Raw genomic sequence first — 15,902 nt, 5'->3', positions numbered from 1 at the left:
CTCGCTAGGGGGTCTGAAAAGCTGCTAAATCTAGCGACAAAGTCGGTAAATTGGCAACACTGGTCAAACCATGGAATTTATTTCCATGGTTTGACCAGTGTTCCATAGGAATGTTTACCTTGTTTGGAACTCTGTTACGTCATTAGAATCTTACGTCACCTTCTAACGTCAGAGGACTTGAAGGGGACGTAGCCTCTGATCTTTCACACATAGGCACACACAAGACAAACGTCGGGGTAACATTTAAGTCTAGAAGCGAGTTTGTTAGCAGCATTCACACGTTCGAATGTGCATAAGGCGATACCTCAGCAGAGGAAAAATAGAAAGATAGAGGTTCACACTCAACCAATAATGAATGGACAACAAGAAGTTAGACAGTTGCAGATTAAAAAGGATTTTAGGGAGATGTATAGGCAAGGACATGAGTACATAACAGACTTGCTGCACAAGATGGAAGATGTGAGACCTCAGGTCGTCAAGAAGCTCGGTGCATCAAGAGGAAATAAACAGTTGCTAGCAGTGTTTAATGACACCCTGCTAGAAACTGAAAAAACGCTTCAAGAACAGGACACTAAACAATCAGAGTTGCAGTGGAAGCTCCATGAACTGGAAGCAACACTCAGAGAGATGCAGCACAAACTTCATGATGCCGAGAATAAAAATGAAGGCTTGCAAGCAAGGCTTGATGAAGTGCTGCTAAAAAATGAAGAAATACTTAAAGTGAATGAACAACAGGAAGCTAAACACACAAAAGTGAGGCACAAACTTCACGACACCGAGAGTAAAAATGAAGGCTTGCAAGCAAGGCTTGACGAAGCACTGCTAAAAAATGAAGAAATACTTAAAGTGAATGAACAACAGGACGCTAAAAACGCAGGGTTGGAATACAAGCTCCATGAACTGGAAGGGACACACAGAGCGATGGAGCTCAAATGTCACGACACTGAGAAAAAAAATGAAGACTTGGAAGCAACGCTCAAGGAAGCCGTGCTAAAAAATGACCAAATCCTTAAAGAGAAGGAAAAAGAGAAAGGTAAACACACAGAGTTGCAATGCAAGTTTGATAGACTGGAAGTGACACACAGAGATGTCCAGTACAAGTTCAGTGAATTGAAAGGGACACACAGAGAGGTGCAGCTCATACTTCACAAAAGCCTTAAAAAATCTGAAGACTTGCAAGCAATGCTTGATGAAGCCCTGCTAAAAAATAAAGAAATGCTTAAAGAAAAGAAAGAACAGGAAGGTAAACACAAGGACTTGCAAAGCAAGTTCAATGAACTGGAAGGTAAACACACGGAGTTGCAAAGCAAGTTCAATGAACTGGAAGGTAAACACACGGACTTGCAATGCAAGTTCAATGAATTGGAAGGTAAACACACGGAGTTGCAAAGCAAGTTCAATGAACTGGAAGGTAAACACACGGAGTTGCAATGCAAGTTCAATGAACTGGAAGAGACGCACAGAGAGATGCAGCGCAAACTTCACAACACCAAGAAGGAAAATGATGGCTTGCAAGCAAATCTTGATGAAGCGCTGCTAAAAATTGAAGAAATGCTTAAAGAAAAGAAAGAACAGGAAAGTAAACACACAGACGTGGAGTGCAAACTCCACAAACTGGAAGGGACAAACAGAGAGGTGCAGCGCAAACTTCACGACACCAAGAAGGAAAATGAAGACTTGCAAGCAAATCTTGATGAAGCACTGCTAAAAAATGAAGAAATGCTTAAAGAAAAGAAAGAACAAGAAGCTAAACACTTGAAGGTGCAGTGCAACCTCCATGAACTGGAAGTGAGGCACAGAGAGCTGGAGTGCAAACATCACAACACAAAGAATGAAAATGAAGACTTGAAAGCAAAGCTTGATGAAGTGCTGCTAAAAAATAAAGAAATGCTTAAAGAAAAGAAAGAACAAGAAGCTAAACACACGGACGTGCAGTGCAATCTCCACAAACTGGAAGTGACTCACAATGAGGTGCAGCGCAAACTTCACGACACCAAGAAAAAAAATGAAGGCTTGCAAGCAAATCTTGATGAAGCCCTGCTAAAAAATGAAGAAATGCTTAAAGAAAAGGAAGAACAGGAAGCTAAACTCTTGGAGGTGCAGTGCAACCTCCATGAACTGGAAGCGACTCACAGAGAGCTGGAGTGCCAACATCACAATACAATGAAAGAAAATGAAGTCTTGAAAGCAAAGCTTGATGAAGCCCTGCTAAAAAATGAAAAAATCCTTAAAGCAAAGAAAAAACAGGAAGATAAACACAAGGAGGTGCCGTGCCAGATCCATGAGCTGGAAGTGAAATACAAAGAGGTGCAGAGCAAATTTCACGACACCAAGAAAAGAAGTGAAGGCTTCCAAGCAAAGCTTCATGAAGCCCTGCTAAAAAATACCGAAATGCTTAAAGAAAATAAACAACGGGAAGATAAACACATGGAGGTACAGTCCAAGTTCAATAAACTGCAAGTGACACACACAGACTTGCAGCGCAAATTTCAGGACACCAAGAAAGAAAATGAAGGCTTGAAAGCAAAGCTTGATGAAGTGCTGCTAAAAAATACCAAAATGCTTAAAGAAAATAAACAATGGGAAGATAAACACATGGAGGTACAGTCCAAGTTCAATAAACTGCAAGTGACACACACAGACTTGCAGCGCAAATTTCAGGACACCAAGAAAGAAAATGAAGGCTTGAAAGCAAAGCTTGATGAAGCGCTGCTAAAAAATGAACAAATACCTAAAGTGAAGGAACAACAGGAAGCTAAATACACAGAGTTGGAACGCAAGCTCCATAAACAGGAAGTGACATACAGCCAGGTGCAGACCAAACTTCACAACACAGAGAAAGAAAATGAAGGCTTGAATGTGAAGCTTGATGAAGCCATGCTAAAAATTCAACAAATACTTAAAGAGAAGGAACAACTAAAACAAAGAAAGAGCAATTTGAAGAAGAAATGTGCAGAGAAGCAATGCAAGATCCAAGAAATGGTGAAAGAAAATGCAGAACTGCGAAATCTCTATAACAAAATTCAGCACAAAAACACTGAAATGCACAAGGAGCTGCAACAACAGGAGGAAACACATAAAGAAGTGCAGAGGAGAAATCACGAGTTACAAGACATGTGTGTCAAACTGCAGCAAATAAATAAAGACATGCACAAGGAACAGAATGTAGAGAAAGAGAAATATAAAAACCTGAATGAAAAGTATGCAGAAAACCAGGAAGAATTAGAAGAACTTGAAAAAAAGTGCAAGAACCTTGAGGAGGAGAAGGTAGAAAATATCAGTCATCTGAGAACACTTGCATTAGAGAACAAGAATCTGGAAGAACGCTGCCAGAAAAAGAAAAAGCCCTTCTGGTTTTTCTGGAAGAAATCTACTGATTCTTCAGCACCGTGCAGACAAAATCGTGTTTTCCCGTTATAACTCTGCTGCTTCTTCAGTTCTACCTGCACAAAACTAGCCTCATCTTCCTCCATCTTTAATCGCAGAAGAAGCTTCATCCCTTTCTTCTTCCTCCCCTCCCTTCTTCTGTCTCCCCTCTTTTCCTTTTCCTTTCAACCCCCAAACCGGTCTTGACAGATGACTGCCCCTCCCTGAGCCTGGGTCTGTCGGAGGTTCCTTCCTGTCTACAGGGAGTTTTTCCTCCCCACTGTTGCTTGCTCATCGGGGAATGTCGGGGGTTTCTCTTCTCTGTCTCTTTCCCTCTTTTCCTTACCCTATCCTATCATCCCCAACCTGTTTCTTCATCCTTGAGAATACAGGTTAAGGAGGTAGGGTAATAATAATATTATATGTAATATTATATATAATAATAAAGGCAATCATATGCCATCTAAAAATAGTTATTTGTGGATGTCTACTTTTTCCCCTTTGCTTACAGTCTTTGTGCGAAGCTAGACTAAATGCTTACCACACACACATATGAAAGTTGTATAAAATTTGTGGTGAACAAAAAGCATTTTTATAGTTTGAAAATGATTATGCTAATCCTTATGAAAATAACCAGAATTATAGATTACATTCATACTGGACCATTACTAAATTTTATATTAAAATTAATATAACTTTTCCAAAAGTTTAAGTCAGGTTTGTTGCGCTTGCTTTCGCAGAATGACACTTAAAAGAATGCAGTCATCACATGCCAATCAAACCCTCCAAATCTCTCATGTCTGATGTGATGATTAGGGTATTTAACACATTATTTTATCAACTTGTTTTTAACACAGAGTCAACCAATTATGTATTTGAACACATTAAAAAATCTTAGATTGCATTATGATTAGGATGAGTTGGTCCCACAGAGACAGGAGTGTTTCAGATGTGACTTGGCCCTGTGACAAACTGACGCCTGAATACAGTTACACTGGAATAATTCTTTTAAAAAAGCGCAGCTAACGACGTGCCTGCACACCGTCGTGGTTCCAGCCTTTTCCCGTTACAACTGGAACCACTGGGAGGGCAATCAGTAACGAGAACAGGTCACTGACGTCATTTCTACTAGTCCGAATGTAATTAGAGATATCTTAATTTTATATATATATATATATATATATATATATATATATATATATAAATAAAAATTTTGCAATTTGGCAGGATATCAGGTGTTTTATTTTCTTTTAAACCGCCCACTCACTTTTTTCACTTGGCGTTTGATTCTGTATGAGCTGCTGTTACTTTTAGTTATTGTTTTATATTATTTTATTATTATATTTACTATGACTGTATATTTGTTGATGTTCTTATAATAAATGTTACATTTTTTAATTGTATTTTCTAGCACTAGTGTGTTTGTTTTAAATTTTAATATACTGGTGTGCTTTTTTGGATGTACAGCACTTTGGTAAGTGGTACCCTTTTGAAAGTGCTTTATAAATAAACTTGGCTTGGTCATGAACTATTCAAAAACCACCGCATACAAGTTGAGGTGGTCGCTATGCAGAAACTGTTATATGGCGACCATCAGAAAAAGAAAATGGTATTTCTCACCTCCTGGTACCTTGTACCTGATACCACGTTTCCTACGTTTTTTGTGGTACAATTGTAGTTTATTGAATTATACAGACCAAAGCTAGTTTTATTAAAATACATTAAACTTTACTCTTTTTGCTCTTGATAAAAATCTACTCCAGACGAACACTCACTGCTACTAAACCACGTTGAAAAGAAACTTTATTGGTCACTAAAACAGAAAAACAAGGGTCCACTGAGCATGCTCAAAACTCAGCCTTGTGACAACTTAGCAACATGAGCACATGGAGGTGGGGCATATTGGTAGGATTTGCTGCAGAAAATTAAAGGTTTAACACTCAGGGCAGCGGTCAGCCTGATATTGATGTCTCTGATGAGTATGCGTGTGGCTGCTCAGTATTTCTGAGCACTGTTGAGCAGCGACTCCCTCTCCATGAGCAGCTCTGCATATCTCTGCTGCAGTTCTTTCTCTCTCTCCATCTGCCTCTCCACGTCCTCCCGCAGAGCCTGAAAAACAAATCAGATGTTAACTAACTTTTTGTAATCCCAGCAAAGCTGCTGTTTTTCAGCCTTACAGACTTTACTTCTGATCTGGATCATTTTAATGCCACCGAGCTACTTTTGTTTATTTAGGATGGTGTGAGTGGGCTGTGATAATTTAGGGTACTTGTTTTTTGGGCTCATGAGTGCTTATTTTCCATTAAAAGGGCTTTACTCAGCCTACAATAACTGAGACTTAGAGGACAGGGAGGTCAGTTGCCTCAATTCAACACACAAAGACTGATAACCTTCAAAAATAAATGTTATTACACCTGTTGAATCCTGTCTTTCCTATTGTTTTTTCATTCTCCTATGGGGTTAAAAAAAGACTTCTTAAAGATAACATCTCTTTGTGAGTGTTTAAAATTATTTGGTTTACAGAAGTCAGCAAAAAGAAAGTTAACATGAAAAGTGTTCAGTTAATGGTCTCTTTACAGTAATATACCTGTATGTGTGTGTTGAATGTATTACCTCTTGTCGCCTCGGGATGGCCAGATCTTCTTGTTTCTTCAGTTGAGTGAAGGTCTGGAGCTCTGTGGCTGCCTGCTCCACCTGGTGGACATCACATGAATAACTGAGCTGCAAAATGTTTCAGATGCTGCAATAATTTACAGCCTGGGATGAAACTGTTTGCCAGTCCTGGCAGATGAAGTGAAAAGGTGTTCAGTACCTGTTCCCAGAGTTCAGCGTGCTGCTTCAGGAGCCCCAACGCTCTGGACTGAAATCCTCCAAGCAGGATTTTCAGTTTCTTCTCTAGTTTAGCTGCTCTCCTGGCCTCCGCTGTCATGTGGCCACGGTTCACCTGCAGGGTCCACAGATACAGGAGCCTCAGTGTTTGGATCAGAGCTCTGATGTAGCTCAAAAAAGATGCAGGAGTCAAGTCTGACAGTTTTTTCTGTGCACTCTCTCACCTCTAGCTTTTTCTCCAGGCTTTCAATGCGGTCTTTCTTTGATGCCAGGTTTGCTCTGGTGTATCTGTTCTGGCCAGGTAGATATAGCACCTGTGCAACAGCAGAGGCGGACAATATTAACATTTAAATGAACAGACAGCACAAGTTTGGGCTGATCCAGAGACCATGAGCTGCTAGGAGACTGATGGAGAGCCAACACTTCAGCTATGTGCCACCAAAAGCAGAGCGAGACCCTCAGAGGGGTACCTATGGAGACCTTTTATTTCCTTTGGATACATCATGTTGTCCAAAGGCTCTTTCTGCCATTTTGGCTCAAGCTGAACTAAAACACCATTGCAAAGAAAAGGCCTGCATTAAATTTATAACACTACACAAAAAGAGGCAAAATGAATACAAAAAGATGGGTTTATCAGAATTAGCTTATTTTTATATGACATTTAAATCTGATTCATCTCCAACACTATGAGTAAGGACACAAGATGACCACTCCCTTGCTGTGAATTCACTGTAATGTTATCAGATCTATTCTCACATGGACTCAAGTCAACAGCACACAGATTTTGGAGTATGGAAGACTGTTTATGACCAGACTGTTATCATATACTTGCATTCTCACATACACATTCATTGGGTAAAAAATTTCAGTGTTTTTAAAAAAAAAAAAAAAAAAAAAAAAAAAAAAAAAAAAAAAGGCTGGAGGTTTGTGTATGCTGCCTGGTCGATAATTTAATCACTACAGACAATCAGTCCACATGTTTCTACATAACACCATCTCCAAAATTAGAAATATGACAAATATGAGCAAAAGGAGGCAGCATATCTTTACACCCATTCACGCCTCTGACTTCATTTTTCAAACACGGATCCTCACCTGTCCGTAGCATTCTTCCCACACCTGGGTGTAAGCCTCCATGCTGAGGTCACCGTGGCCCATACCTGCCTTCACCACCTCCATCTCTGCTGCCAGGATTGCCTTTGCCTGTTTGTTGATACACAGAATTACTGAGAGTCCGCTGCTTGAGTAACATTTTTTAAGCAGAAACATCAGTGCTGCAGGGTTACCTGCTCCATGTCCTCTGTGCTGACTGGTTTGTAGGCGTGTGTTTCCAGGTAAGCGATATGTGATGCGTTGTTGGATGTAGATGTGGGGCCTCTGGTTTTGCCACGCTGCAGCTGACTGGCTGCATTGGCTGAAGGGTGGTGCAGACAGTCGTAGTGCAGCATGGTGATCATTTCCTGTTTGATGAGCTCTTCGGCCTGCTGGAGGTCAGAGAGCGGCTCCATGGAGGCAGGACGGAGGACGGACTCATTTACCTGCACAGAAAGAGGATCATAAGCACCGTCATCAAGCTCATAAAAGTACAACTGGATCCATTTAATGTCAGCTAAAGTAGATACTTTTTGTTGGACGATTACATTCAAATACACATCATCCTGCATTTTGTGTAAATTATGGGAACATTGTGAAATCACCTCAGAAGGTCTGGGGAGATTCCTCTGAACAGGAGTGTGTCGCAGTTTCAACTCCTTCTCTCTTTCAGCCTCTCGTTGAGCCTGGAAAACACCATAAAGCAAACCTTTGTTGGATAAGCCTTATTTAAACTACAGGGATACAAACAAGAGCATAAATTTGGTTTTAATATCACTGAGGTCACTTAGAAAAAGCATAAATCCTGTATCTAAATCTAAAGTGTGTGCGTACCTGCTTGCGTGCTTCTATATCTGCTGAGTCTTCTATGAATCCCGTTTCTATCTCAGTTTCTTCCAGTTCTTTCTCTGCATTTTCGGGAAGAACAATCTCAAAGTCGTTCTTAGGGACAGGAAGTGACATCAGACCTTGTCTCAGGTGCTGCAAGCTCTCCTTTTGCTGTGGAGGGAAGAGAAGAGCAGCAGGTAATTTATAACCCAAACTGTACGACTACGTTCAAAACACTGAAATAATTGTATTATATTTTCTATAATCAGTCACCATTTAAAGTACAACATCAGAAAACCTTCTCTGCATCATTCAGCATTTGTCATGTCACAGACTGAGCTGATCATTATCATTCTGCATATTAAGGAGCCGTTTGTTGTGTATTCACAGCTTTAAATGTGTATTAGTGTGTTTTTATTTTACCATGTGTTTAGCATATGCAGGATCAGCCAGTTGCTCCTCTGTGTTAATATTCAGTTTGTCTCTCAGTGGTGTGCGGCCGGGGGTTAAACCTGGAGTCCCTCCCACGCGTGGGGTTATCGCGCCTCCAGCTTGAGGCGTCATGCCCTCTGACCCCTGACCTGGGCCAGGAGTTCTGTTGTAGAAATACACAAAATTATTCATATTTATAGATGTGTCCCACAGCAGGGCAGAAATTTAAAAAAAACAAACACACTGATCTTTGTGCTTTTGGAGGAGTTATTATGTGAATGTAAGCTATGACAGCTTCCTCTAAGACACCTGTATGTGTGAGCTTTGCAAGTGAAACAGACCAACAATGGCAGCAGCTGATGACAAAATCCAACCAAATATATGAAATCCTTTTCCTTTGGTCATTAAAAAAAAAATGGCTGAGTTTCTGCACCACACAGTCATCAGATGCAGCTCAACAAACCTGCTATTTAAGGCTAAAGTAGCAAATGGTAACTGGGAATAACGGGGCTTCTTTAAGATATGGATTCTAGTTTCTGGCCATATTTCAAACTCATGCCTTTAAAGCAGAAGACACAATCTACCCTTGAGTGTCACCCTGTGGAAGGAAAGTGCAGCTGCAAGAGCTGCTATTCTGTTGTTGCTGCATTGCTTCTGTCTTTGTTCACACAGTTTACAAAATGTAAAGGATCACAGCATCTGTGTTTCTGTTAGTCTCACAGCTTCTGTTACGAGGATTTGATAAAGGAAACTTGGTTTTACTACATCTTGAGTTGATGCAGAGTAAAAAAAACATCAATCCTCCAAACAACTGAAATGTATTTATTTTGTTTATTAAGTCCTGCCATGTTACATAATCAGCTGTTTGTTAATGAAACAGCACAGAGGTAAGAGTGTAAACATTATGCTGTGTGATAACAGGCTTCTTACCTGAATGGTGTACTGAGAACAGTGTTGGGTGTTTGTATCTGCTGGCGCTGAGGTGTCACTCCACTGAAGTCACTCTCATGCAGCGGGGTGTTGAGGCCTCCCTTCAGGGGGGTGTCAATGTTAGTCAGAGCCATCAGATTCTGGGCTTCCTGAAAATACAGACACACCACAATGGTACAAATTAATTTACATATAAATATTAAAAGGAAAGGAAGATAGTATCTACTTTGTAAAATAATGTTTTTACTGACAATAGTACTGTTTAAAGTATTCATGAAGGCAAAAATATAAATAGTGCTAACAGATTGGTGATCGACTGATCAACACATAGTACATTAATCAGACTTTTGGTTAAAACTGTTTAAGCACTGCTATATGTTATTTTCCTTTTACTGTCCAAATTTAACCTGAATGAAGTCCACATGAGCACACAGGTCTGATTTAACATTGGCCTAATTACAGGCCAATACAGCAGCTGTGATTTTAGTCTTTATTCACGAAGGTCAATTTAGCCTAGTGACACAGAATAAACGATAAACATGAGACACTGCTGCTGAGTGTCTTTATTACCTGCATTATCCTGTCCTGAGCAGCAGGGGTTCGTGGGGTCCGGAGCCCTGTTGCCATGGTGTTGGTGACGCTGTATTCGGACAGGAGGGTGGAGGAGGCAGAGTTTCCACTTTCACTCTCCTCAGCAGCTTGACGGGCGACCTCACTGGCAACACCCAATTTAACGACTTCCTCCAACTCAGCATCACTGATCTGTGAACAAAGTAAACAACTGAATGTACAACCTGTTAATGTAGAACAACGCAAAAATCCAGAATAATCCTCTCTCTCTCTCCCACACACACACACACACACACACACACACACACACACACACACACACACACACACACACACACACACACACTTACCTGAGGTGCAGGTAACACTAGTTTGGAGCGCTTTTTGGTAAACTCAGCCACTCCGCTGGTCTGCAGGATGGCAGATGGCAAGTCACTCTCCTTCTTCTTCTTTATCTTCTGTTTATCTTTCTTCCTGTCCCTCTCCTCACGTTCACTATATAAAAAATAAAATGAATAAACAAACCACAACAGACTTATGAATAAGAACAAGAGCTGACTGATGTCTTTCTGGGTTTACTGTGTGCTGTTATGATGTGATCGTGTGTCAGTTTGCTCAAAAACTGTTTTCCAAAGAGTTAAAGTTGAACAATTATAAATTGTGTTATTAAGCATAATGCTTATGGCATATGTCTTTTGCTGTGTGTTTTCTCATTAACTCAGCATTGCCATGTGAACCATACTGTGTGTGAACAAAACACTGGGGGACTTTTCAATATGCCAACCTGTGTCTCCTCTTGTCCTGAAAATCGTCCCCCCCTCTGCCATCCAATATCTTAAACATACTTCATGGAGACAAAGACAGAGAAGGCTTCTACTGAAGCTAAGACTGAGGAAACACAGGTGTATGCTGCGCTTAAAAATGTGGAACGCATGGCCAGGTGAGGAGACAGCTGGAGAAACTACACCCAGGCACAGCTGCAGGCCCCGATCGCATCAGTCCCAGGGTCCAGGAGTCTTGTGCTGCCCGGCTGTCTGACATCCAGCAGTATCTCTTCAACCTGAGTCTGCTGCATGAAAAGATATCGGTGCTACGGACGACATCATGTTTAGTGCCAGTACCAGAGAAAGCCACCCCTTCTGGCCTTAATGGTTTCAGACCAGTTGTCTTGACATCACATGTAATGAAGGTGCTGGAGAGACTGGTTCTGGCCCGGCTTATCTTGCAGGTGAAACACGCTCTCGACCGTCTTCAGGTTGAGAATCATGTTTTTGGTTTATTTTTTCCAGTGCCTTTAACATCATCCGAGCACTTCTGCTGAGTGAGAAGCTGCTCAGAATGGGTGTCCGCACTTCATCATTGGTCAGAATTTGGAGGTATTTGAGTCAGTGAGGGACAGCAGGTCACTGAACAAACTGCTGTCCATCATGGACAACCAATCGCACCCACTCCACTCCTTCTCCCTTAGACTGATTCAACCTCACTGCCATAAAGAACACTTCAGGAAATCATTCCTACCGTTCTCTATTAAACTGTATAATAACTCTTCTTTACCTACATTTTTATATTTTATTAATTTTGTTTTGTATCACTGTTGTATATGTATAGTGTTGCACTCTGTGCCATTTCTACTCTCACTTTATTGTTTATTGTAAACTGTACTATTTTCTTGACTGCTTAACATAATTTCCTTTGTGAGATCAATAAACTATCCATCTAGCTATGTTGATGCTTATTATGCAATAATGTTATGCAATCAAGACTTTTGCATTTTCCAACTACAACATCATCCTCACATCTCTCTCACGGCCTCACTTGGAGAAGTCAAGACACAAGGAAAATATTCATGTGATGTAAACAAGGAGCCATGTTAGCACACTGAAAAGCAGCCACAGTTTAAAGTGATACTAACTTGCGTAATTCTCCATCCAAGTGCTGCTGCCTGAGCCGCTTAAAATTAGGCTCCAGGGCATCATACTGCTCCATGCTGGTGTCATAGAAACCCTTAAAGTAACCAAAAGTCAATAATTAATACTGCAAGTTTAAGTTGTGTTGTGGGTACTTTTGAAGTACACAAACAACAGAACTAGCTGTGGTTACCGGTGCGGGTTTCTTTTCAAAGGGGATTTCAGCGTTGTAGTCCACTCCTCTCTTCTTCTTTCTCTTCTTCTGAACATCGATTCCTGCAGCTCTCAGCTCTCTGCGTTTCTGCAGAGCTGCCAAACGTCTGCAGCATAAGATCAGGAAAAACAAAAAAACAAAAGGCAGTTATGACCATTTTATTATTGTATGTGAACTGCTAAGATTTGCTCACAGATCTGATAAATACAGCTCGTCTGAGTGCATCTGTAAAAGCTTTAAATTAACTGAACCTGGCTTCCTCCAGCTGCTTCTCTCTGGCCTTCCTCTTGGCTTTCTTGCCCTGGGTGTTGGCCAGACGAGCCCTGGCCTCTGAGAGCATCTCCAGCTCATCTACAGAGTGATGGAGAAAGAGAGACATACACAAAATACACTGAATAAGTTATCATATATGATTGTGTTATGATTAAACAATTTTTTAACCATGGAGAGGAGACTTAAAAGAAAAAAAATACTAAAGATAAGTAGGGAGCAAATCCATTCTTATTGTCAAGATACAAGCTCTCCCTTGGCTCAGATAAATCTGTAAAAAAGGGGAAAAGCTCAGTCTCTTCATTCATTGGGACAGTATTTAGTGTGTTTCTGCACCTTCGTCCATGTCCACAGGGTCAGGTCTGGCGGGTTTCGTTTCAGGATTAGGGTCAATTTCTCCTGGTTTCAACTTCCTGGGGTCATCTCCCACTTCCTCCTCATTGTCTCTTTGAGCTGCTTTGTCCCTGAACACACAACACACTTCAACTATAAACCAGCAAACACTGAATACTGTTAGACGTACAAGGTGAGAAACCACAGAAATAAATACGCCCTTATTCAAGGAGAAACATACAGCAGGTATTCATAGTGTTCCAGACACTGAGCAGCCGTCCTTCCTATGATAGGAGCGATGGTCCTCCACTGAGTGGGCATCAACTTGGCCAAGTGAAGCAGCTTCTCCTCCTCTTCTCTGGACCATTCTGTTTTCTTGATACTGGGGTCCAACCACTCGTACCTGCGGACAGAAACAAAGCCAGAGGGTAAAGTCTTTATTTAGCTCTTTTTAAATAGAGATTAGACAAAACTAAATGAATGAAACAAACATCTTTTGTATGTAAACTTATAATTAATTCGATGTTTTGATATCACATATTTCTGAATCAAAACTCACCATCTGGCTTTACACTGTTTGGCAGACTTGCGGTGCAGCAGGGAGGCGATACGGGACCATTGGTTTTTCCCATATTTCATTACAGCTGCCTTGAGGATCTCATCCTGAATAAATTGAAAGACGGACAGACGTCCATAAACATGACCTTGCAAGGGGTCATTCACAATTATCAACATTCACAATCATCAAACAGGCACCCCCCCCCCATCTCTATCTGTCCTTTAGCAACATGTAGCATCTTTTGAGACAGCCAACAGTGAGTTTTCTTATACAAAATTTGCCAACAGTGCCAGCCGCCAATCACCAGATTACACACAAATTTACGGGCCAGCACAGATGAAAACAGACCACGCAAGTGTGCCTCGGGCATTGGTGGTCAGGCTGCAGTGCTTCAATTACGTAGGGCTGACCGACATTTTCTAACTGTTTGAAAAGCTTACGTTGGGTGTTAACCCCCTCCCCCCCGGCGTATGGTTTGTACGATTTGGAAAATGTTGATATTTGTGAATGCTCTATTGGAAACTCTTTTACAAACATAATTTCACACCACATAATACTCCAGTATGGAACAACAGATATATTTTGTTGAATAGAAAATCTATATTTTTAGAGAACTTTTGAAAGGTATTTGCGCCATATCACATTTCATAGATGATATTATGATAAAAGCAATTCCAACACCTCTTAAATCTATGGTTAAAGAAGATGTCTGTCATTCCAAAACTTCCCCTGTTCTGTGTCAACTGTATACAGATGATATAGACTTTAAAGTGCACATTCTGCCCCCCCGGTTTTTTTGTTGTGGTTTGTTTTGTTGTGTTTGTGTTGTTCTGTTCTTTTTTTGTTTGTTTGTTTGTTTTTGCCTTTATTAATCTGAATACGGACAACTCAACCTGTGAAACCTATCTGATACTTTGTTTTATATTGTTGCCTTGTTTTGTTTGTAAACTGTTGCTCCAAATTAAAAAAAAAACAAAACAAAAAAAAAAAACTTGGGAATGATCCCTGAGACCTCCGAACAAGCCAGTAAAATAATTTAATCTCAAACTTTTAATTCCTCAATGAGATGATGTCACTGTTGAAAAATGCGCCTATCATTAATCATTAGCTCACTGACAAACACCTGCAAAGTCGTGCAGTTTGCAGTATTTGCTCACTATAAACATTTATGCGTAATTATTCGAGTTACTCGAGGAATCGTTGCAGCTCTAAAACATGTATGTGTAAATGTTAAGGCAGCGTGCATAAAACTCCCCACAAGCTGTAACGAAAGTCTTAAAACACAACTGTCAACAACTCAAGAAACCTTAACATGTACAATGAGATAAATCCCGCTAAGAGAGCAGCTAGCTTCATGCTAACTCAAACACATAGGTTTGCTGTAGGAGGTTAGCATCATGCTAGCCATGTACACACGTACCTCAGTGTTGCGCCAGACGCCTCCTTTTATCATAATTCGCGGCATGTTGGCGACCCGGTTGTATCTCCTCCTTCAGTGAAATGCTATAAGTGATTCTTAGTCAGCTGTGGTAATTTGTAGCGTGAGATTAACACACGAAAAAATCAAACTACAAACCGACCGCTCCGAGGGAAAAGGCAACACGCACCAAAGCGGAAACTCACAACAGGTCTGCACAAAGGAATCATGGGTAATGTGGTCGAAGGATAAAGACGAAATTCGATGACTGTTTCCGTCAGAATTATTGAATTTTATTATTTTTTATTGTTCTCAAACTTTATTAAATATATGTGCAATAAATACCTAATTTATGGATATTTATATTTATTTTTAACTTCAGGGCCTTACCAAACACCTTTAAATCGTTTTTCAAGATTTAAGACTCGAAACACTATTTGTGAATAAAAACATTTTCCAAATAAAATTAAATTAACTAAAAAGTCAACTTTTCTAATTGTAAAAAAATATGGAAATAAGGCTTTGAAAAACCACAACACAGCAAGTTGAAGTGGCCGCCTGTTGGGCACCCAGTTATGACATCAAAAATGTATTTTATGTAGCACAAAAGCTTAGGGAAAGTGATCTCATACAAGGTAAGAGCAGCTGAGATACGCTATTTTCTTTTTATGATGGTCGCCATATTACAGTTATGGCGTATAGCGCCCTGCATAGCGGCCTCGAAGTGGCCACCTCAGCTTGTATGCAACGGTTTTTGAATAGTTCATGATAGTACCTAATATCCTTCCAAATTTTCAAAAACGTCACAATGTGCACAATTCTTATCAGTTTTTCTGAATTCTCTCTCTCTTGACTCATTATATATATATATATATATATATATATATATATATATATATATATATATATATATATATATATATATATATATATGAGACAGAGTTGAAATAAAAACATCATCACTCCAAATATCTGGCTTTTTATTTGGAATATGGAAACTGACAACAGGTCAATAGGAGGACAGTATACCGAGAAGGCACTTAAACACTTAAACCTGTCTCTCTCCACTGTGAAGAACTGTCTAATAAAAGCCATAAAAAGACCAAAAAAGAAAAAGTGAGGACCCAGCCTTCTCCAAGCTTTATTTTATTTTTT

General features: G+C 40.2%; 2 protein-coding genes across 2 annotated transcripts; one reads left to right on the top strand and one right to left on the bottom strand.

Annotated features, from left to right (window-relative positions):
• Positions 1–193: 193 nt before the first annotated feature.
• Positions 194–3,703, top strand: LOC115793569 (putative leucine-rich repeat-containing protein DDB_G0290503). The gene has a single exon (XM_030748617.1). The coding sequence runs from the start codon at positions 352–354 to the stop codon at positions 3,418–3,420; it is 3,069 nt and encodes a 1,022-aa protein (XP_030604477.1). The 5' UTR covers positions 194–351; the 3' UTR covers positions 3,421–3,703.
• Positions 3,704–5,144: 1,441 nt separating this feature from the next.
• Positions 5,145–14,953, bottom strand: cdc5l (CDC5 cell division cycle 5-like (S. pombe)). The gene is made up of 19 exons (XM_030748837.1): positions 14,751–14,953; positions 13,331–13,434; positions 13,013–13,174; positions 12,775–12,902; positions 12,420–12,519; positions 12,148–12,274; positions 11,960–12,051; positions 10,398–10,542; positions 10,048–10,239; positions 9,478–9,626; positions 8,539–8,710; positions 8,122–8,286; positions 7,893–7,973; positions 7,482–7,733; positions 7,291–7,398; positions 6,420–6,509; positions 6,179–6,310; positions 5,980–6,060; positions 5,145–5,475 (listed from the first exon to the last, which is right to left on the bottom strand). The coding sequence occupies exons 1-19, from the start codon at positions 14,793–14,795 to the stop codon at positions 5,362–5,364; spliced, it is 2,439 nt and encodes an 812-aa protein (XP_030604697.1). The 5' UTR covers positions 14,796–14,953; the 3' UTR covers positions 5,145–5,361.
• Between the last annotated feature and the right edge of the window lie 949 nt (positions 14,954–15,902).

Source organism: Archocentrus centrarchus, chromosome 15, assembly GCF_007364275.1.
Source record: "Archocentrus centrarchus isolate MPI-CPG fArcCen1 chromosome 15, fArcCen1, whole genome shotgun sequence".
Taxonomy (NCBI): Eukaryota; Metazoa; Chordata; class Actinopteri; order Cichliformes; family Cichlidae; genus Archocentrus; species Archocentrus centrarchus.
Note: the sequence above shows the minus strand (reverse complement) of the source record. Positions and strands in the feature narration are given on the sequence as shown.

Coding starts and splice junctions, on each gene's coding strand:
- LOC115793569 (XM_030748617.1), top strand. CDS start 352: ATGAATGGACAACAAGAAGTTAGACAGTTGCAGATTAAAAAGGATTTT.
- cdc5l (XM_030748837.1), bottom strand. CDS start 14,795: ATGCCGCGAATTATGATAAAAGGAGGCGTCTGGCGCAACACTGAG. Junction 10,543..11,959: donor TTGGATGGAGAATTACGCAA/GTTAGTATCACT, acceptor TTTTTTATATAG/TGAACGTGAGGAGAGGGACA. Junction 7,974..8,121: donor ATATAGAAGCACGCAAGCAG/GTACGCACACAC, acceptor GGTGTTTTCCAG/GCTCAACGAGAGGCTGAAAG.